Source organism: Ictalurus furcatus, chromosome 17 (assembly GCF_023375685.1).
Source record: "Ictalurus furcatus strain D&B chromosome 17, Billie_1.0, whole genome shotgun sequence".
Classification (NCBI taxonomy): domain Eukaryota; kingdom Metazoa; phylum Chordata; class Actinopteri; order Siluriformes; family Ictaluridae; genus Ictalurus; species Ictalurus furcatus.
Window position 1 is genome coordinate 25,834,419 of NC_071271.1, and position 22,265 is coordinate 25,856,683.

Genomic DNA, 22,265 nt, shown 5'->3' on the forward strand with positions numbered 1-22,265 from the left:
CAAGAACATTCACACACTTACTGTATATCAGCACATTGTATTGGTTGTGTTTTGGGTCACTGTCATGTTGGAAGGTAAAAATGCACTCCAATCTGAGGTCCTGGTGCTTTTCAGCATTTTTCCTCAAGCATATCGCTTAACTTTGACCTGTTTATCTTTTCCTCAATCCTGACAAGTCTCAGAGTCTCTGCTGCTGGAAAACATCCCCACAGCATGATCCTGTCATGAATCCCAGCAGAGCATTTTATTTTGAGTCATGTCTTTTCTGCACCCTGTCTTGTGTTCTTCATTGTTCTCCTAGATTATACTGTAGATTATCCTTGTTTGATGTTACCTGCCTGTGTTGTGACTCCACATCCCACATGGACTTAGTCAATGATTTTTAGATTAACTCAAACAAAATGCAGCGGTTTACTTGGGTAGAAATCTATCAATAAACTATATAAATAAAACAACCATCACATTTAACCCGTAACACATTCTAAAGTTGGTAAATGGAGGCATTAGTACATGTTTACTAATAGTTACATGGAAGTATTATCAATGTTATTAATAATATACTAAAGTATATTTATAATCATGATATTTCATTTTCTAGCCAACATGAAAAGGCACTTTGAGGATTCATATTATAGATTTAACTTTTGAGTGAGGTTTGTGGTTCAGGGAAACTTTTATTTTGTATTTTTTTCTGGCTTAATTTTTGTGATTGTAGCTTCCTACAAGGAAACAAAACTCATTAAAAAATAAATAAATAAATAAATAAAATAAAAGTAACCTAAGCTACAAGCAAATCTTCACTGTCAAGAGTAAAAAAAATTATATTGTGGATGTGAATATTTGGCGAAATAAATAACGTGTGCACTAGCCATTTTAAAACCACGGCACTTTTAACATTAGAAGTAATTAAAATGTGAAGTGTTTGTGGTTAATGTTACAATTTTGTGTTCAGCTTATGCAACTTTTCCAAATACTGATTTGAACTTTAGACAAAAATGTATTTTTAATTTAAATGTATATATTAAAACGATGGGTTAAATTTTTCTGTTGATTAGCTGCCATCTAATTTATATAACTAAGGTTTGCATGTGTTAGCATTACATTACTCTCAAAGACAATTAACGTGACCAGTAACTGAACAAATATCTATTTCAAACACCTCTCAAAATGACCGCCATTAACATGAACGCAGTGATTAAAGCAGTTAATGGTGAGACACGGCTGGAACACTATTAATGACTAGTTGAGTAGGAGGAGACTCCAGATACAATTAGGAAGAAAGACACTATTAAAGGCCACTGTTGCTACTTCTCTCCATAGTGGTGTGTGTTGTTTGGGAACAATGGTAACTCCCCGGGAAAGTTGAACACTTGTGTGGATTTTTCTGGTCTTCAACTATGTGAGCAGTACTCCTGCATCCTCACGAGCTATAAAAATGCCACTCCAAGTTACTCAGCTTCTTGGGAAGCCCACTTTGTAGCCACAGATGCCTGGTCAGGTTGCAAAATGTCAAGTGCAAGACTATGAAAGGGTTCCTTGTGGAGAACCTGGCATCAGTGGTGATCAGTGTATCACTATAAACTGCTGTTTTGATGGCCAACAGTGCTATTATAGGAAAACGAGTAAGATTGGAGTCCTATCTGATTTTTGATAGTGGTAAAAATGATTAACTGACTCCTTTCTCTTCTTTGGTATTGCCAGTGACTGTCCAGTGTACCCTTGATGGCCAGTTTGTGTTGGTGGTGGCCAGAGATCCAACAGTTCCCAGGATAAGCCTGGAGTCCATCAGCATGTTGGGAGGAAACAGTGGACCCTGTAGTCCTGTTGACTCGAATACAGCCTTTGCTATATACCAGTTTCCTGTAACTGCTTGTGGGACAACCATGATGGTTTGTTTAATTGTTCCCAAATAGATGGTCTTCAATTTTAAGATGTTTGGAAGGTGTGCTCTCTACTATTCCACGCTGTCCTGGTACAAGGTGGTTATGTGGTCTATGAAAACAGGATGCTCTCTTCCTAGGAAGTTGGAGTTGGACCCCGAGGGGCAATCACCAGAGACACTCACTATGAGTAAGATAACTAAAACTCATACCAGGGGTTTAAGGCTTTTACTGATCTATTGTATTTCCTTTGTCAGCTGTACTTCCAGTGTAAATATTCAGGTGTTAGCTTAGCCACTCTGGCTATTGACCCTTCAGACAATGCTGATCCTCCATCCATTGTTACTTCTGGACCACTCCAAGTAGAACTAAGACTAGGAAAGGGGTGTGTGGAAGGTGAGAAACTTCTGTCTGGATATTACCTTGCAGTCTGAATTGTCAATGGTTTGAACAGGATTTGATTCAAACCTTTTCCACCCAACAGACAAAGTAGCCTATACTTTGTACTACAGTGCTGCTGACTACCCTGTGATTAAGGTTCTGAGGGAACCAGTGTATGTTGAAGTGCACATTGTGGGAAGAACTGATCCAAATATTGTCCCGGTTTTGGGAGGCTGCTGGGCGACTGCTTCGCCTAACCCCTACAGCCTTCCCCAGTGGGACCTTCTGGTGAATGGGTAAGCTCTTCACAGGTCTCCTGCTCGTGTAGAGCAGTGACCGTATTGAACAGGAAGTGATGACCTTGTCTACTTCAAAGGTGTCCATACAAGGATGACCGCTATTTGACCAAGCTGATCCCAGTTAATGGGATGTCTGGACTTGCATACCCTACCCATTACAGATGCTTTGTTCTGAAGATGTTCACGTTCGTGGATCCAGGTTCCATGGCTCCAATGCATGAGATGGTAAAAGTGTGAATTCTCGTTATGCTCTTGCACATGCTTCTGTACATGAAATGGGTTTGACTGCTTAATTTTTCTTTCCTCAGCTCTACATCCACTGCAGTACAGCTGTATGTCTTCCAACTGCACAAGACTCTTGTGAACTGTCATGTGCCAGAAGAAGTAGGTAGACCACCTTAACGCTGTTTGCTTCTTCATTTGACTGGATTATGGATTTCCTTTTTCCCTCATTAGGAAGAGATGCTGCAGAAGACTCCTCACACCTCAGGAATAGTGTCTAGTGGAGGAGTGATCTTTACCCAAAGCTCCTCACCTCAGTTTGTTTAAAGCTATGGAGAATAAAGCATTTTTTTTACTTTCAATCTGGCTGTTTGATTCAGATGTCTTGTGCACAAGCTGAGTCTAGGTTCGGAGTTGTGATCACTGAAGTAACATTTACTCTAGTGATCTTGTCACTTAGTATGTTTTGGTTTACACATGGTGCTTACTTGTAGCTCTAATCCAGCATGAGTTGCAGGGGGGGGTGACTTTTATTGTGAAACTTGAATGTGTTGCTGCCTTGCTCAGGATTTAGGAGAGTACAGTTTCAATGGAACCTTCCTGGTTAAATAAAGGGGGGAATAACAAGCACATCTGTGCATAGGATGACTGACTAATGTAAACCTATTGATTGACTTTGCATCATAAAGAGTAGCATGACAAGCTTTTGTGCAAGAGAAGAGGGGGGTGACTGTTTATAGCTGCTATAATGTAAGTGAGAACAGGAGCTAACTTGTTTAGCATGGGGACAGGCTGTTAAAGGAAAATAATCAGCTTTGGGGTGGCAGCAGTAATCCTGCTTCAGCCCACTGCCCTGTGTAGATGACTTTACAATAGAAGTGTTTTCTTCCTATCCAACTAACTATGAGAATACAGTCCTAAAGTCCATGGACTGTCATGCAGGTGTAGTAGCTACTCATTTAAACAGATTTTATTCCCTTCAGTGTGTGAGGTGGATGAAAAATATCTAATGGTCAAAATGAGCATTTTCAGCATGTGAGGAAAAATATTGTTCTATTTATCTTTTAACAACTGACATACAAATTCACAAGGAAATAAACAAATATTCTTTATAATGGTACATGTACAAAAATCAGTAACTCAACAGGGCCGCATGTTGGTGTGTTTTATAGAAGAGTTGTACAGTCTGATTTCAAGTGGAATAAAAGATAAAATAATTTAAAATGAAGATTGTCTTTGGCAGTTATGTTCAGTTTCAAAATTCAAATGTTTTTAATGGAAATTGTATTAGTTTTGATGGAAGCAATTAAAATAATGCAAATATAATGGTGCTTGTGGAATTTCTATCTGACCCATCATCTCAAAAATGTACTCATAAGACACACCTGTGCCTCAAGGAACATCAAGCAACAATCAGCAACACATTTATAGCATTTATTCATCAGCATTGTCATTTTTTTCTACAAGTACTAAGATAATACCATGAAGCCTAAGAAATGAAATAAAATGAATATGGAACAAAAAAATTAACTTCACAAATATTATCAATTCATAAATAATTAAGCTTATAAATTAATGTAACCAAAGTAACATCAGGAAAGTGAAGTGAATTAGTGATGTAATGTGGGCGGGGTTAACGGGCTGAGGTGAATTTGTTACCGTTAGCTTGGCCGCTAAGTCATGATGGAGATCATAAAAAATGTTTCAAACGCTGTGACAACTGTTTTCTTGTTTAAATCTTCAACAAGTTAATGATTTATTCAGATATTGTTCAACAAGTCCTGTTTAACCACGCTTTAATACTTAAAAAGAGCCGACGCTGTCTTCCGACATTTTTTTTTTTTTTAACTCGCGCGCTGCAAAATCTGACCGGAAGCAGTCCGTCATCCGGGTGTTTCTCTCCTACTGAGAATTCGGACATACCACCCCTCTGACGTACTGCTTTTTGCCTACTGTGTAGTAGGGTAGTCCGCCATTTCGGACACAGACAGAGAGTGATTCGTTCTGACTCGGGAGATTCACTAATCAATTCTGACTCTTGTACGAACAGGAAACAGAATTGATTAGTTCATCTCCCAAGTCATTTCATTCATGACCGAAAGGATGTTGTGTTTGTGTGGTCACAAAAATGAACCAATCTCTCTCTGAGAGACCACTTGTAGGACCAGAAGACACAATTGAATGGGGAATTAATAATTTCTGTCATGATTTCCTAATTGGAATATGATAGAAACTATGGTGAGTAGATGTTTTGGAATTCAGCTATTGAAAATGGTACAGTTTCTGATGAACACTGGGGGTTTCTCTTTGTTTGGCATTGGCTCCGCCTCTCTGAACCTTTCCACAGCATGTTCTCTTCCCATTGACTGAAGGCAGGAATGATTTAGACTCACCTGGAGTGGAGGATCATTGAGAGATAAGAGGTGAGAGGAGACGGGCTCGAGGGAGGAACGTGACTGTTTTTTTGCGCTCAGGGGAAGATTGGGAAGCTTTGTGTTGTTCGAGACCATTAGGGTTTGTCCGGCAGCGAAGATAGTTAGATAAGGGTGGGGGGTATTTAGGGGTATTTAGGAGCGCTGGTTGTATTTTCCAGGAGCGTTTGAAAAGGACTGTATGCACAAAGAGGACTCATGACCAGAAACAAATTGAAGAAAAGTGCATGTTTTCTCTGGAGCACTGATCTGGCGGCTGATTCCTTTTTTATTTAATTGTTATTTTATTTTACACTGTTTAGGGTTTGAACACAATTTCTATTGTGCCGTGTAATAACCACCAGAGGGCAGTGCTGTGCAGAGTTAGCATTTTATTTGTGTATGGACGTTTGGCCTAGTGAGGGCGTACAGAGTAAATGTTTGAACTTCCTTGAATGTTTTAATGGCTCTATTTTTTTTTTAATACAATTGTTAATAAAGTAATATTATTCCATAAAGTCCTGGTAGACATCTTATATATATATATATATATATATATATATATATATATATATATATATATATATATTAGAGAGAAAGGTTTATTACAAATTTATTCATCATTTCGTTCATTTGAAAACTAAATAAAGATTCGTTCATTTCATTTTGATGAAAGAGATTCAAAGGTCCAAGTCATTTAAACGATCTGATCTTTCCATCACTAACTTCTGTGTCAGACCTACTCCGTAAACTCTGCATGTCTACAGCGGTTATGGAGTAGCCTACACTAGCCCTGCGCGGGACGGATTTCTTAATCCCACTCCCGCTGAATTTCTGACCATTACCGCCCGTTCCCGCAAACATTCTGTCACAGCTTGTAGATGTGAAAATTTTACACAAACGTTAGGGCTATGCTAAACGTTCAGAATAACAGACATTAAACATTGCGTTTAATTAAACTGACCACAAGTACAAAGCACAAGTAAAGCACCACACAGGACAAACACATTGGGCCAATTTTTTATTAGCCTTATAAAACTCTATCAACTTTTATAACATCATAACTAGCAGAGCCTAAAAACTTATTTAAATATTTAAACGTATGCATAACACACACACCTAACAATAGCCTAATAGTTAAACTCTGGTAACCCAACAAGGCACAATATTTAATTGAATTACTTATAAAATAGCCTAAATAAATATGAAACAAATTAAATATAAAACAAATAAAATAAAAAGTAAAATAAATAGGAAATAAAAATATAAAATATCAGGTGTTTATGTAGCTAATTAACATATAGCAAAAATAAAATAAATAATACTATAAAACATTAAACGTAGGCTATTGAAGGAATGAATGAAATTATGAATGACTTGGCCTAACCTACTCCAGATTGCTATGGAGAAAGAGAATGTTACTGTTCGACTGCGGTCCCAGACTTGTGTGTCTTTCTTCCAACATCCACACACTAAATGCCCTCTCTGACTGCATACTGGATGCAGGGATACTCAAACTGAAACCGCAGGAAAGCGCTCTCTGTTGAACTTCCACCATTCAAACACACTGTCTGGATCTGGATTGTCCGTGAGTCAGGTGCTGAGATATTCGGCTATTTCAGCATTGACGGGCTTTGGTGCTGAAACGAAGGATGCACCCTGGAGAACGGAGCGGATATGTCGCCTCAACCCAGAGGTGCCAGATTTGTGCCTGTTGTAAACAAATACTTTTGCACATTTATTGCAACTTACAAAGTTCAATTCTTTTCCATTTCTATCAGTAACTGAAAATTTTTCTAAATGTTGGACATTGCCTTGCTTTGTTTTTGTGAAGTAAATGGCCGCTTTAATTTTCTTCTCAACTTCATTTGTTGACTCCATTCTTGTTACGTGCCAAATCCCAGGACCCGCGCTATATTTTTTGACCGCCCACTCCTACCCGCAGCAAAGGTAAAACCGCCTGTTCCCGCAAGATTTGCGTTGGGTCTCGCGGGACGCACGGGATCCCAATCCCAATGCAGTCCTCTAGCCTACACTGTAGCCTGACCTGCACCTCTCGACTGCAACCACTGTGATTCTTCCACTGTGCAACCAGAGACCCTCCCCAGGATGATAAAAATATATCTATAGTATTTCACACTGATTAGGAATGAATGTAATAGAGTCTGATTGCTTGAAGCTTTTAATGAAAGCGCTGTCTCACATTACACAAACGGGTTGAACAGAGAAGATCCTAAACCATAAATTATTCTAGAGATCCAAATAATACATGTATTGATTCAAAACGTGATGGATATTTATAACAGATTCCAATAAATGTTAATGAAATCCAGGATGACTAGCAAGTGGTACAATGTTCAGGTTTTTTTAAAGTGTTAAAAATGCTTATAAAAATCTAGTTTAAAACGCGTTGCGCTTGTGAAAATGTAATCTTGGTATCGATGTTAGTTGGATTTTTATATGATTGTTCGATATGGATTACTATTCTGGCTAAATGTGACTTTTACACCTTGAAAATTCGGGTTGGCGTCTACTTCCATCCTATGTTCCTCCCTCCACATCTGGAAACATCAATACAAGATCTTGGTCAGAAATGAATGCAGCTGTTGATGGAAATAAATGTTGTGATGTTCCATAAGTTTGTGGAAACAATTTCATGATGAATGCATGCCTACCTAAATCATACATAAAGCTGGTCCAGTAAAATATTTGTGTTCTTTGGCCAGGCAGTGCATCGTGTTGTTTTCTTTTCTTTAAACTGATAAAAAAATTAGCTAATTTAATTCTCTTTTGTAAACAGATGTAGTTTGGAGTCTTTTCTTCTCACTTTAATTTCTGCACCTGCTGATTGAGAGTCCTTTTTTTCTGAGGGTCTGACTAAAAGTGAGCAGTAAGTGTGAATTCATAAAACTATAAATAGCTAATTCAATTAAATACGGGATATATTTTTCAACGTCCAACTTTCTTGGCTTGACTAAAGGAACATTTGGTAGAAATGCTGTGGAATTACATTCAAATGATCTTAAATGAATTTACTGCAGTGTGGATATTATTTTAAGTTAAATTTGATGTTTGTTGAATTAATATAAAGTAAAACATATTGTTAATTTTCATGCCAAGCTAGCTGTGTCAAATTTTAAAGTGCAGTTGTAAAATTGCAGATCCAACTTACTAACATTGCGCATTTTATAACATGAATGTCTTTGTTCTGCTTTACAGGCATGACTGAGCATTGGACAGTCGCAGAAGTTTGCCAGTGGCTTGATGAAGTGTCACTGGGACACACAAAACAGGCATGTATTGCTCAGTAATATGGGATGGAAGGTGTTTTCCAGTGTTCACATTAACAGGCCTTTGTCTTTAAAAGGAGTGGACCTGTCCCTGTACAAAAGGTTTTTAATTCTCTGTAGTTGCTTAAAACTATTGATCTTGTCCTTTGTTGCTGCTGTTTATGTCAGCTTTGTAATTTAATTTTAAACCTCCATCACAAAAACAGAATTTTAAGAGTTTCTGTAATGGTTCCATAATAAATGGAATCTGAAGGAAAGTTAACTTGTAATAACATTTCAGACTGGTAATAAGTTGTAGTCACATTTCAGCAGTTTCTTTTAATACAGAGCCACTAGGCTTGATTTGTAAAGAATGAAATGCATTTTAAGGTTGACATAAGTATGTGATGCCAAGAAAAAGATCTGCTGCATTGTTTAAAATTGTTCTTAAAATTGTCACAATTGAGTTAAATGTTATGTATTAATATACACTCTCTCACTCTCTCTCTCTCTCTCTCTCTCTCTCTCTCTCACACACACACACACACACACACACACACACACACACACAGATCGACTTGTAATTCAATAAATAATCATCTTTTCAAATCTTGTTACTCTAGTTCTTTTTAAACAATGTATATGAGAAAATTTGTTTCATTGCAGAAAAAATCCTAGTTAATTTTAAGCAGTTTTGGATCTATTGGTGCCATAAAGAAAATGTATTTTTTTGACTGGTTCTTTAAAGAACCTTTGAAATGGGTTCTTTGTAGAACCTGAAAAGATTTTTGTGGCACTAAGGAAAAATGGTTCTTCAATGAACCATCCACTAAAAGGTTCTTTGTGGAACCCGAAAAAGGTTCTTCTATGGCCTCGCTGTGAAACACCCTGTTTGGTTCTTTGTGGCACTTTTTTTAAGAGTGCAGGAGGGGTTTGAGCCACTGATGAACAGATTCCTGGAGAAAATGTGACCTCTGTACATGCACAACACACATTCTTTCTTTTTGTAAGAACGTACTGAATAGTTGATTTGGCCACACCTAATGTTTTTGGGTTTGTTTAGATTTTTCAGCCTAATGATGGCTCGCTTCACTGGCAGTGACAGCTCTTTGGACTTCATATTGAGAGTTAACAAGAACAGATTCCAAATGCAAACGCCACACCTGAAATCAACTCTACACTTTTATCTGCGTACTTGTAAGTGAAAGAATGAGGGAATAATGAGGGAATTATAAAAAGTGCTGTAATTCCTACACCTGATTTGGATGTAAATATCCTCAAATTAAAGAGGAAAGTCTGCACTTTGAGCTCATATTCATTCTTTAATTTCATCTCCAATACACTGTAGTAGACAGCTAAAATTAACAATAACTTTGTCAATGTCCAAATATTTATGGACCTTACTATACCCCACATTACTAGTGCTTCCTGTATAAACAGACCCATTTCCTCTACACCAGTCAACTGAATTTACCACAGGAGAACTTTAATCAAGTTGTAGAAACATCTCTAAGATGATCACAGGATGCACCTGAGCTCAGTTTCAAGTGTCTCAGAAAAGGCTCTGAATTCTTGTGTGTCAATGAGATATAGTAGTTACTTTTTAATATATTTTTAAAACTTCTGAAATTGTTGTTTATGCTCTCAGAGTGCACTGTGTGTTTCCTGACTCCTGACCAGAAAATGGTTAAAGATATAAAATAAAACTAGATAGGTAAAGTTCATCACGACAAACTTTGATGTTGGCTTGAGAAAGAGTCTGAAATATAGACAGAGTGACAATCATTATAGAGTTCATTAGATAGATAGATAGATAGATAGATAGATAGATAGATAGATAGATTGGTGGTTGCTAGAGTGTTCTGGGTGGTTGCTAGACTGTTGCTAGGGTGTTCTGGGTGGTTTAGCATGGAATAGCATGTTGCTAGCATGGTTGAGCATGTTGCTTACATGAATGAGCATGTTTTAACACACTAACGTGTTAACATGAATTAGCGTTTTTGCTAGCATGTTTCAGCACCTTGCTAGCATGGATTAGCATGTTGCTAGCATGAACTAACTAGTTCCTTGCATAATTTAGCAAGTTGCTAGCTTGAATTTATACTTTTGGAGCTAGACAGCATTCCAATACTTTTATACCTGAATAGATAGATATAGACAGATAGTTATATATTTAATTCATGCTAGCAGTGTGTTAAAACATGTATTAGTCCATATATATATATATATATATATATATATATATATATATATATATATATACATATATAAAACCAACTTTACCGCCGTGTCATTTTTGCTTTATTCTCAAAATATTACCACTTTGTTCTCCTAACCTTCTTTTTTTCTTTTTTTTTTCGTGGCACTATGTCACAGTCATAATGTATATAATTATTTATCCAAAAATATAATAATAATAATAATAATAATAATAATAATGTAGCACTGTTACAGTTTCTGCACACAAAAGTGCCATTCTAACTCGGGGAGAAAATAAATCTAACACCTCAGTTATAATTTTAATAAAAACTTTTTCCAACATTTCATTTCAGATCACAGAACCTCACAGTCGAGTTATAATACATCCAGAACCCAGCGTATAGAGGCTGAGTGAATGTGGTGTGGACTCTGTGGAGGAGCTTCATCGTGTCAGAGACGCTGTAGAAGGACAGAGTTCCTGCACTGTGATCCACATACACTCCTATTCTGGAGGACGCTGGACCTCGGAGATCAGTCTGAATGTCATTGTGCCAGAAAGAGACAGAGGAAGAAGAACACCACAGACTCCAGGACTGAATGTTGTGTCCAAACAAACACGCATCACTCCGTCCTTTCCTGCTGATCTCTTTATATGAGACTGAAATGTACAGCCAGCTCTCACTGCTCCACTCCACCTCCCAGTAACAGCGTCCACACACACTCTCCTTACACAACACCTGAGGCCAGGTGTTAAATCTCTTTGGATGATCAGAGTATCGCTGTTTTCTCTCACTGCGCTTCACCGCTCTGTTCTTCTCAGACAGAATGAGGTGATGATTTACTGTGTTGGGATCCAGAGTCAGATAACAGAAATCTAAAACAATAAAATGTCCACAGGTTAGATATTAATCACAGGATTTATAATGTGTGTGTGTGTGTGTGTGTGTGTGTGTGTGTGTGTGTGTGTGTGTGTGTTACACGTACACTGCAAAAAATCTTCTCTGCTCTCTGGTTCTAAGAGTAAAATCATCTGAACTGCTGCAGCTGTGGAGACACAGAGACAAAATGGAGATGGGAAAATGAGGTGGAAACAGTTTAAAGCATGAAAATGAAAAATGAGATTTAATTGAAATTAGATTAGATTAGACTTCGTTGCTCCTAGTCAGACACATCTCCATGGAGTTCTACTGGATTTAGAGCTTCATCAAGTTATTGGTCAAAAATGTCCCAACACTGTGCAGCGTTTGAATGTAAGAATCAGCGACACCTCAAAACCTTAAACCACGAGAACAAGCAAACACTTTTCCCAGGTGAAGCTCTGACAATATGTGTGTTTTATTTTCTCATGGATTTTATGTAGGAATTAAGGCCTCAGTTCTTATCTAATCTTCATAATATTTGTTATGACAAATGTTTGCTTGTTTACCTTGTGGACGGATTTTGTTGAATTCCTCCTCACAGATTTCCTCCACTCGTTTTTTCAGATCTGAGAGAGATTTCCTCACTCCATCAAATGAGAGATGTTGATGGACAGTGAAGCTGGGTGAGTCCTCAGATCCAGGAGAAACACAGAGAGACGGGAAACTCTACAGAGAGGAAACACATAATAGAGAAGGAGCAAAGTGTAGGAGAGGAACGAATGAATCTCAGACTGAATCAGACCAAACACACACTTGTGATCTCAGACAGAAACATTTATTGTTGCAGTAATGAGCTTTTAGGAGGAAACTTTGTGAGGAACAGCGCCCTCTGTGGATCAGACAGTGAGTGTTACCTGGAGGAAGTGGATGTGATCGTGTGTGTGTGAAAGCTGCTCCAGCTCAGTGACTCTCCTCTTAAGATCAGCAATCTCCTGCTCCAGTTGCTTCAGGAGTCGTTCAGCTCGACTCAGATCAGCTTTCTCCTGAGCTCTGATCAGCTCCTTCACCTCCGAGCGCTTTTTCTCCATGGAGCTGATCATCTCAGTAAAGATCTTCTCACTCTCATCTACTGCTGCCTGTGAACGCATCTGTTACACACACACACACACACACACACAGACGAAAATGTTTAGAAAGAGTCTCCTTCTAGACATCCATTTAGTGTGTGTGTGTGTGTTCACTCCTCACCTTAATAGTGTCCACAGTCTGTTTCAGCTCCTGCACCTTCTCCTGCTTCTCCTGGATCCTCTGCTGCGATTTCATCTGCTCCTCCTGTAGCTCATTCTGAGACCAAATAAAATACATTTCATTATTTCTGCATCAGGAGCTCATGTTCTACATGATTATAGTACAAGAATATATATAAAAATACTAAATAAATTGTGTAAAAAAGCATTAGTGCTAGAAATTAAATTAAAACTAGAAATATTACATTGACTAAAATAGAGACCCAAAACAAAGTCACTTCTATGTTCATATTTTCTTCAGCACTTATTACATAATAAGCTTAGTTTTGTGTGAAAATGGCAGCTGCAGAAATAATGTTGTTTTTGTTACAGAAACATTAACAGAATTCAGCAGTATTCACTGTACTGAACTACACCATGAATCCACTCACATTCAGGCAGATTAAGGTCTCTTTTTTACCTGCAGAAAATTGAATTGGGGTTATGAAATAACTAAAAGTTGTGATAAACATCATGCCTGAACCCTAGTTATTCCCAACTGATGCAGTAGGTGGCAGTACAGCTACACAGCTCTAGGGTCCTGGGTTCAATACTGGGCTTGGGTTACTGTCTGTGTGTCCTCCCCATGGTTGTGTGGGTTTCCTCTGGGTTCTCTGGTTTCCTCCTACTTCCCACAAAACATGCAGATATGTGAACTGGCTATATTAAATTGCCCCTAGGTGTGAATGAGTGTGAGAATGTGTATGCATTGTGCTCCAGGGTGGCCTACAGGGTGACTTCTCCTGCTTTGTGCCTGGTGTTACTAGGAGAAGTTCCAGATCCACCTCAACCCTGATCAGGACTCCTACATCCAGAACAACAGATACAGGGTTTTGGAAATGAATCCTAAAATACATGAGTTTACTTGGAGCTCTTTGGGTCCTGGTTATTTAGCACGAAGCAGAAGCCACCCAGAGGTCCAGCTCAAGTTCCCAGAGTTCTCCCCACGTTTTACAATTCCACAATCACGCTTCATGTCATTTAGTTGAGGGTGTGTACTCACAAATGACAAATGAGACTTCGAAAACGTTTTGCATTTTCCAGTCATGTTACACAGTATGTAGTCTCGCTCTCTCTCTCTCTCTCTCTCTCTCTCTCTCTCACACACACACACACACACACACACACACACACACACACAATAAATAATTTAAAATGATTTAAACACCAACACCATAATAACACTTTTATGGAGTTGTAACTTGGTCATTGTGCACTTTATCTGTAAAATGCTGTAAGAAGATGGTTGGCTGTTGGTTGTTTGAAGTACACTGCATGGTCTGATCTATTTAATACTTCCTTACCAACAACACTGACTTTTAATAAAAGTGAATGACAGTCATATAAACAATTAAATCAACTAAATAGAAATTAGATTATGAAGATATATTCAGACTTTTAAAAGAATAATGATGCCCAGTTCTCACCTGTTTTTCAGTTCTTTCTGCTTTAGTTGAAACCGTATCATGACCTTTATGTTCATCCATCGAACACAAGTAACAGATGAAGCTTTGGTCAGTACGACAGAAGATCTCGATCAGTTTGTCGTGCTGAGAGCAGATCTTCTCTTGGAGCTCTGCACAGGCTTCAACTAACTTGTGCTTCTTAAAGGCAGGAGACTGATAGTGAGGTTTAAGATGAGCTTCACAATAGGAGGCCAGGCACACCAGACAGGACTTGGCGGCTTTGCGTTTTCTCCCGGTGCAGGAATCACACTCCACATCTCCAGGTCCAGTGTAACAGTGAGCAGGAGAAGCAGCGTGGAGTTCAGTCTTCATCAGTTTCTCCACCACTTCAGCCAGCATGTTGTTCCTGCGTAGAACAGGCCTTGGAGTGAAAGTCTCTCTACACTGGGGACAGCTGTAGACGTCCTTCACATCCTCCTGATCCCAGCAGCCATTAATACACACCTTACAGTAACTGTGCCCACAGGGAATAGCTACTGGATCCTTCAGCAGATCCAGACACACTGGACAGCTGAACTGATCTACTGAAAGCTGATCTACTGAAATACTGGATTCTGCCATTTTCCTGCACACACACACTCAGAGTGAGTGAGAGAGAGAGAGAGAGAGAGAGAGAGAGAGAGAGACTCCGAGCTTTCTAACTTTCGTTTTCTCTGAAATGAACTTCCTGGTCCTGTGTGTGTATAGAGCGACAGACAGAGTGGGCGTGAGAGAATGGGCAGACAGACAGAGTGGGCGTGGCTTTAAAGAGAGAGTTTAGGCTTTTAAGGAAAAGTGTAGCCTTACAGCAGGAGATTCTTTCTGATTTAAACTTTCAATTCATTGAAATCTGATTTGATTTTGTTGTGTATTTGAATGTAGTTTTATATAATCACTGAAATATTACATTTTCAGCATTCTGACCCTTTACTCAGTACGTTATGTTTTTGTAGGTGTGATGCTACAAGCTTGGCACACCTGGATTAAAGGATCTTCTCTGTTTGATGTCTGCAGTGCCTTTCAACATCTGTCATGTGGGTTTGGGAGTGTCGCTGTACTGCTGTTTTCAGGTCTCACCAGAGATGTTCATTTGGATTCATATCCAGGCTCTGGCTAGGCCACTCAAGAACATTCACACACTTACTGTATATCAGCACATTGTATTGGTTGTGTTTTGGGTCATTGTCATGTTGGAAGGTAAAAATGCACTCCAATCTGAGGTCCTGGGTGCTTTTAAGCATTTTTCCTCAAGCATATCTCTTAACTTTGACCTGTTTATCTTTTCCTCAATCCTGACAAGTCTCAGAGTCTCTGCTGGTGGAAAACATCCCCACAACATGATCCTGTCATGAATCCCAGCAGAGCATTTTATTTTGAGTCATGTCTTTTCTGCACCCTGTCTTGTGTCCTTCATTGTTCTCCTAGATTATACTGTAGATTATCCTTGTTTGATGTTACCTGCCTGTGTTGTGACTCCACATGCCACATGGACTTAGTCAATGATTTTTAGATTAACTCAAACAAAATGCATGCTAAATTTAAGCACACACTTCCTGTATCTCTAATCTTATTACGGATACTATCACCACCAAACATCATAGTAGACACGGAATTGGCCATGTGATGAGCACTGCTTAGTTACAAATATTCCAGATATATAGATAGATAGATAGATAGATAGATAGATAGACTGAGGTACAAAGCCAACAAATTTAAAGCAGACAATCAAGAAACGAAGATTTAAACTGTTCATTAATATAATTTATTTTTTGTTTCACTGCTTTTATCTTAACACACGCTGTTTAATGATTTTTGTTAGATGTGATAATGATAGATTCCTTTCATAGATTATACATCTCTTTGTTCTTTTCATGTAAACGTGTACAAACTTTTGCACAGAGAGATGTCATGAGCTGTCATTCTTTAAAATCCCAGTGTAACCGTCACTTTTAGTTTCAAATCTGTAACCGGAAGTAGGTGCCGGTTATTGCTGCAGCGTTCACGCGCTCTGTGACTGGTCAGTTTTACCGGCAGTTCGGGGACAGAAACGGATGGAGAGAATTCAGATCTGCTTTAAAGTACCAAAAACACTTTTCCACTCAGACATGAAATCAGATGTGTGCTGACCGCTGTGTTTTGTGTGTTTGTGACTTTCAGGACGTGAGAGCGGTAGAAGATGAGTTGTATCGGCGAGCAGGACTGAACCCCGCGCACGCGCACACACACGCACACACACACGCACGCACAGACTCACATAGAGAAACTGTTTAGTGTGTGTGTGTGTGTGTGTGTGTGTGTGTGTGTGTTGAATCTCTCTGCTCACTCCTGACCACTCCTAGTTCTTCCTTTCAGCTTGTCCCTCAGCCCGAGAGTGTTCATCAAGTGCACAGAAGCGGCTCTATCTCCACTCAGAGAAAAAGACATCGCTACATATATAGACGACTGGCTATTGAGAGCTCAGTCAGAGCACAAGCGAGAGAGCAGCATGATGCTCTTGGGGCACATGCAGACACTGGGTTTAGAATTAAACCCCGAAAAGAGTGTGTTGATCCCCACACAGTTAATATCATATCTGGGACTGTCACTGAATTCGGTGATATTCAGAGCACGATTGTCAGAGGAGAGAGTGAGAAAAATTCTCAGTGCCTGGCTGAGTTTCGGAGGGAAAACAGCGTTTCCTTCCACACATGCCTCAGGCTGTTAGGGCTGATGGTTTCAGCACTGATAGTCATTCCCCAAGGTCAGTTATTCATGAGAGAAGTCCAACACTGGGTAGCGTCTCTGAGACTAGACCCATTAGGGCACTCTCGGAGGAGAGTAAGAGTGACGTCAACAGCAGTGCTGGCACTGCGCCAGTGGAGATGCCCATTCTTTTTGACTCAATGGTACCCATGGGTCTTGTTCAGGCCAGAAAAGTCATTAAGTCATATATGGCTTATATCTTCTATCTCCACATAGTGAGAGAGGAGGGATTGATATAATACTAATGATTCCACGTTGGTCAGGGAAATACTGGCTGGCGGAGATCATATATATTCTCTACGAGGAGTCGTGGTCTCTTCCGCTACACAGACCTTTTGTCAAGCTAAGCATGAGATCCCCTTTCCATGTTCGGTGGCAGTGATACTTTGTTTTCTGCAAGATTTGATAGTTCATCGGAAAGTGTTTTCAATCATAAAAGTGTTTCTGGATGCTAGTTTGGCATGCCACATAGGCTTTGATGGTAAGAGAGTGGGACAGCACCCGTTAGTATGCCGCTTTATGAAGGGGTGCGGCGAGATTTGCCAGTCTCGAATGGGATTTAATTTAGGTACTTGAAGCGCTTTTGGAGTTTCCCTTTGAACCGCTGGACAAAGTTGATTTTAAAATACTGGCACAAGCATCATGCCTGCCAGCCGATACGGTTACGATACGATACGATTCTGAGGAATATGCAGAAGGGGCGTATCCCATAGTGAGACACCTCACTTAATGCTAGCAGAGAACCGGGGTAACTCAAGTAAACTATAGTTTTGAAAAACAATTGTTGAGTTTCAGTAAAAATGTTTTAAATCATTTTAATAATTTAATAACATTATTGTTTAACTGTAAAGTGAATCACAGTGGTAAATATGACAACACTGTATCGTAATAAATTATATTCTTGTAAACATTTTTTAAAATAATGATTTACATTTTTTTTCAACCACTTTTTTAGCAAATCTTACTGTTGAAGTTTTGTGATATATTTCTTTTTGCTTTATATTACAAGTTTATATATTGTAAGTTTATATTTTTATAAGTTTATATTTTTATTCATTCCTCCTCAGATTTTGAGAATTGAGAAAAATTACATAATATATAAATGAATGTGATCCCATAACTAATCCTTAATCAAAAGTACATCAGTGTTTAACCTTAAAGTGAAGTAGTTTAGAAACACTCACTGGACCCCCGTTTTGGGCAGAAGAACCCTCTAAGGACACACATTTTGGATGGTACAACCCTGAGTTTGGGTGAAAGAACCCATGATGGAAAAAGTTTCACAGAAAGAACCCTGATTTATACTGAGACTGTCCTTAGCTATGGTTTAGGCACCTTCAGACTGGGTGAAAGAACCCTCATTTTGGGCAGAAGAACGCCCAGTTTGATCAGAAGGACCCACAGTTTGGAAGATGGACCTTTAGCATGGATGTGAAAACCCTTGGTTTGTGCAGAAGGACCCTCAGCTTGGGCAGAATAACACTGAGCTCTCTGAGAACCTTAAGCTTCACTCAAAGAACCCTGAATATTCTGGGAGTTGGGAGTGAGGAGAGTCTTCTGCTAGCAGGGAAGAACCGTCACACTGAGTAAAATAATACGTAGTTTGGCCAAATGGAACTAAGGAAAAACCCTCGGTTTACTTGGGTAGAAATCTATAAATAAACTATATAAATAAAACAACCATCACGTTGAACCCGTAACACATTCTAAAGTTGGTAAATGGAGGCATTAGTACATGTTTACTAATAGTCACATAGATTAAATATTATCATTGCTATTAATAATCTAATAAAATATATTTATAATCATGATATTTCATTTTCTAACCAACATGAAAAGGCAATTTGAGGATTCATATTATAGATTTAACTTTTGAGTGAGGTTTGTGGTTCAGGGCAACTTTTATTTTGTATTTTTGTCTGGCTTCATCTTTGTGATTGTAGCTTCACACTGACACCCTACAAGGAAACAAAACTCAGTCAAAATAAAAGTAACATAAGCTACAATCAGATCTTCACTATCAAGACTAAAAAATAATATTGTGGTTGTGAATATTGAGGGAAATAAATAATGTCTAGCGTCTAGTGCATAAATAATGCACTAGCCATTTTAAAACCACAGCACTTTTAACATTAGAAGTAATTAAAATGTGAAGTGTTTGTGGTTAATGTTACAATTTTGTGTTCAGCTTATGCAACTTTTCACAATACTGATTTCAACTTTAGACAAAAAAGTATTTTTAATTTAAATGTATACATTAAAACAATGGGTGTAATTTTTCTGTTGATTAGCTGCCATCTAATTTATATAACTAAGGTTTGCATGTGTTAGCATTACATTACTCTCAAAGACAATTAACGTGACCAGTAACTGAACAAATATCTATTTCAAACACCTCTCAAAATGACCGCCATTAACATGAACCCAGTGATTAAAGCAGTTAATGGTGAGACACGGCTGGAACACTATTAATGACTAGTTGAGTAGGAGGAGACTCCAGAGACAATTAGGAGAAAGACACAATAAAAGGCCACTGTTGCTAACTGTCTCAATATTGGTGTGTGCAGTTTGGGAGCAATGGCAAATACAAGGGTAAGTTTAGCACTTGTGTGGCTTTTTCTGGTCTTCAACTATGTGAGCAGTACACCTCCATCCCCACAAGCTGTGAAAATGCCACCTCAAGCTCCTCAGATTCCTGGGAAGCCCACTTTACAGCCACAGATACCTGGCCAGGTTGCAAAATGCCAAGTGCAAGATTATGAAAGGGTTCCTTGTGGAGGACCTGGCATCAATGGTGATCAGTGCACCACTATAAACTGCTGTTTTGATGGTCAACAGTGCTATTATGGGAAAATGGGTAAGATTGGAGTCCTATCTGATCTTTTATTGTGATTAAAAATTGTTCACTGACACCTTTCTTTTCTTTGGTATTGCCAGTGACCGTCCAGTGTACCCTTGATGGCCAGTTTGTGCTGGTGGTGGCCAGAGATACAACAATTCCCAGGATAAGCCTGGAGTCCATCAGCATGTTGGGAGGAAACACTGGACCCTGTGGTCCTGTTGACTCGAATACAGCCTTTGCTATATACCAGTTTCCTGTAACTGCTTGTGGGACAACCATGATGGTTTGTTTAATTGTTCCCAAATAGCTGGTTTTCATTTTTAAGATGTCTGGAAGGTGTGCTCTCTACTATTCCACTCTGTCCAGATCCAAGGTGGTTATGTGGTCTATGAAAACAGGATGCTCTCTTCCTATGAAGTTGGTGTTGGACCCCGAGGCGCAATCACCAGAGACACTCACTATGAGTAAGATAACTAAAACTCATGGCAGGGGTTTCTTTAAGGCTTTTACTGATCTACTGTGTTTCCTTTGTAGGCTTTACTTCCAGTGTAAATATTCAGGTGTTAGCTTAGCCACTCTGGCTATTGACCCTTCAGCCAATGCTGATCCTCCTTCCATTGTTGCTTCTGGACCACTCCAAGTAGAACTAAGACTAGGAAATGGTCACTGTGTTGCAAAGGGGTGTGTGGAAGGTGAGAAACTCCTGTCTGGATATTAGCATGTAGTCTGAGTTGTGAATGGTCTGAACAGGATTTGATTCCCCCCTCTGCCACACTACAGATGAAGTAGCCTATACCTCATACTACAGTGCTGCTGACTACCCTGTGACTAAGGTTCTGAGGGAACCAGTGTATGTTGAAGTGCACATTGTGGGAAGAACTGATCCAAATATTGTCCTGGTTTTGGGAGGCTGCTGGGCGACTGCTTCCCCTAACCCCTACAGCCTTCCCCAGTGGGACCTCCTGGTGAATGGGTAAGCTCTTCACAGGTCTTCTCCTTGTGTAATCCAGTGACTGTATTGAACAGGAAGTGATGCCCTTGTGTAATCCAAAGGTGTCCATACAAGGATGATCGGTATTTGACCAAGCTGATGCCAGTTAATGTGATGTCTGGACTTGCATACCCTACCCATTACAGACGCTTTGTCCTGAAGATGTTCACATTTGTGGATCCAGACTCTATGGCTCCAATGCATGAGACGGTAAAGGCTCGGGTTCTCTATATGCTCTTGCACATGCTTCTGTACATGAAATGGGTTCGACTACTAAATTTCTTTCTTCAGCTCTACATCCACTGCAGTACAGCTGTATGTCTTCCAACTGCACAAGACTCCTGTGAACCCACATGTGCCAGGAGAAGTAGGTAGACCACCTTAACGCTGTTTGCTTTTTCATTTGGCTGGCTTATGGACTTTCTTCTTCCCTCATTAGGAAGAGATGCTGCCGCAGAAGGCTCTCCTCACACCTCAGGAATAGTGTCTAGTGGAGGAGTGATCTTTACCCAAAGCTCCTCCCCTCAGTTTGCTTACAGCTATGGAGAATAAAGCATCTTTCACTTTCAATCTGGCTGTCTGACTCAAATGTGTTGTGCACAAGCTGAGTCTAGCATAACCATGTATGGTGGGTTCAGAGTTGTGATCACTGGAGTAACACTCATGATTTACATGTAATTTCAGTGTGCTGGCTTACACATGGTGCTTACTCATATCTGCAAGCCATGCTGGATTACAGCTGCGGGGGGTGAATTTTTACTGTGAAACTCAAATCTGTTGCTCGCTTGATCATGAAGAGTACAACCTCAATGGAACCTTCCTGGTTAAATAGAGGGGGCAGGGGGATAAAAAGTACATCTATGCATAGGATGACTGACTAATGTAAACTTCTACTGCCTGGCTTTGTGTCATATAAATGATAAAATGGCCAGAACTGAAAGAGAAGAACTCCTGTTTATAGCTGCTATAATGTAAGTGAGAACAGGCATGAACTTGTTTAGCATGGGGATGTGCTGTTAAAGAAAAATTATCGGCTGTGGGGTGGTAACAGTAATCCTGCTTCAGCACACTTCTCTCCCCCCCCCCCCCCCCCCTCCCCGAAAGTTTTATTTCTCATATATTCTAACAATTATCAGAATATAATTCCCTGAAAGTCCCTAAAGTCCCTGAGCTGTTGGGTGTGGTAGCTGCTCATAAAACCAGATTTAAACAGGTTGTATACCCTTCAATGTGTGAGGTGGATAAACATCTGCTACCATCTAGTGGTCAAAATGGGCATTCTCAGCATGTGTGAAGGATAATCTTAATTTTTTTGACAACTGACATACAAATTCAAACGAAAATAAGCTAAACATACTTTATAACGGTACTTTTGTACAAAAAGCAGTAACTCAACAGGGCAGCATTTTGGTGTGTTGTAGAGAAGAGATGTATAGTC

At 39.3% G+C, this 22,265-nt stretch overlaps 3 protein-coding genes across 3 annotated transcripts; 2 read left to right on the top strand and 1 right to left on the bottom strand.

Annotated features, from left to right (window-relative positions):
- The first annotated feature begins 1,486 nt into the window (after positions 1–1,486).
- On the top strand, positions 1,487–2,952 carry LOC128621078 (zona pellucida sperm-binding protein 4-like). Its single transcript, XM_053646557.1, is given in 7 exon segments — positions 1,487–1,622; positions 1,702–1,881; positions 1,965–2,070; positions 2,170–2,276; positions 2,365–2,557; positions 2,638–2,785; positions 2,869–2,952. Coding segments are annotated over 7 exon segments (954 nt in total).
- Positions 2,953–10,827: 7,875 nt separating this feature from the next.
- Positions 10,828–14,907, bottom strand: LOC128621215 (tripartite motif-containing protein 16-like). The gene is made up of 6 exons (XM_053646818.1): positions 14,235–14,907; positions 12,770–12,865; positions 12,436–12,669; positions 12,088–12,247; positions 11,646–11,705; positions 10,828–11,535 (listed from the first exon to the last, which is right to left on the bottom strand). The coding sequence occupies exons 1-6, from the start codon at positions 14,832–14,834 to the stop codon at positions 11,006–11,008; spliced, it is 1,680 nt and encodes a 559-aa protein (XP_053502793.1). The 5' UTR covers positions 14,835–14,907; the 3' UTR covers positions 10,828–11,005.
- A 4,550-nt stretch (positions 14,908–19,457) lies between these two features.
- LOC128621079 (zona pellucida sperm-binding protein 4) lies at positions 19,458–21,379 on the top strand. The gene is made up of 8 exons (XM_053646558.1): positions 19,458–19,851; positions 19,932–20,119; positions 20,203–20,300; positions 20,371–20,528; positions 20,617–20,809; positions 20,890–21,037; positions 21,119–21,194; positions 21,267–21,379. Exons 1-8 carry the CDS (start codon positions 19,572–19,574, stop codon positions 21,377–21,379), a joined length of 1,254 nt encoding a protein of 417 aa, XP_053502533.1. The 5' UTR covers positions 19,458–19,571.
- Positions 21,380–22,265: the final 886 nt, after the last annotated feature.

What these genes read in the sequence shown, in the direction of transcription:
- LOC128621215 (XM_053646818.1), bottom strand. Translation starts at nt 14,834, where the DNA reads ATGGCAGAATCCAGTATTTCAGTAGATCAGCTTTCAGTAGATCAGTTC. An exon ending in ATCACATCCACTTCCTCCAG is followed by an intron (nt 12,248 to 12,435) that starts GTAACACTCACT and finishes TCCTCTCTGTAG; the next exon opens with AGTTTCCCGTCTCTCTGTGT. An exon ending in CAGAGAAGATTTTTTGCAGT is followed by an intron (nt 11,536 to 11,645) that starts GTACGTGTAACA and finishes TTATTGTTTTAG; the next exon opens with ATTTCTGTTATCTGACTCTG.
- LOC128621079 (XM_053646558.1), top strand. Translation starts at nt 19,572, where the DNA reads ATGGCAAATACAAGGGTAAGTTTAGCACTTGTGTGGCTTTTTCTGGTC. An exon ending in GTGCTATTATGGGAAAATGG is followed by an intron (nt 19,852 to 19,931) that starts GTAAGATTGGAG and finishes TGGTATTGCCAG; the next exon opens with TGACCGTCCAGTGTACCCTT. An exon ending in CTTGTGGGACAACCATGATG is followed by an intron (nt 20,120 to 20,202) that starts GTTTGTTTAATT and finishes CACTCTGTCCAG; the next exon opens with ATCCAAGGTGGTTATGTGGT.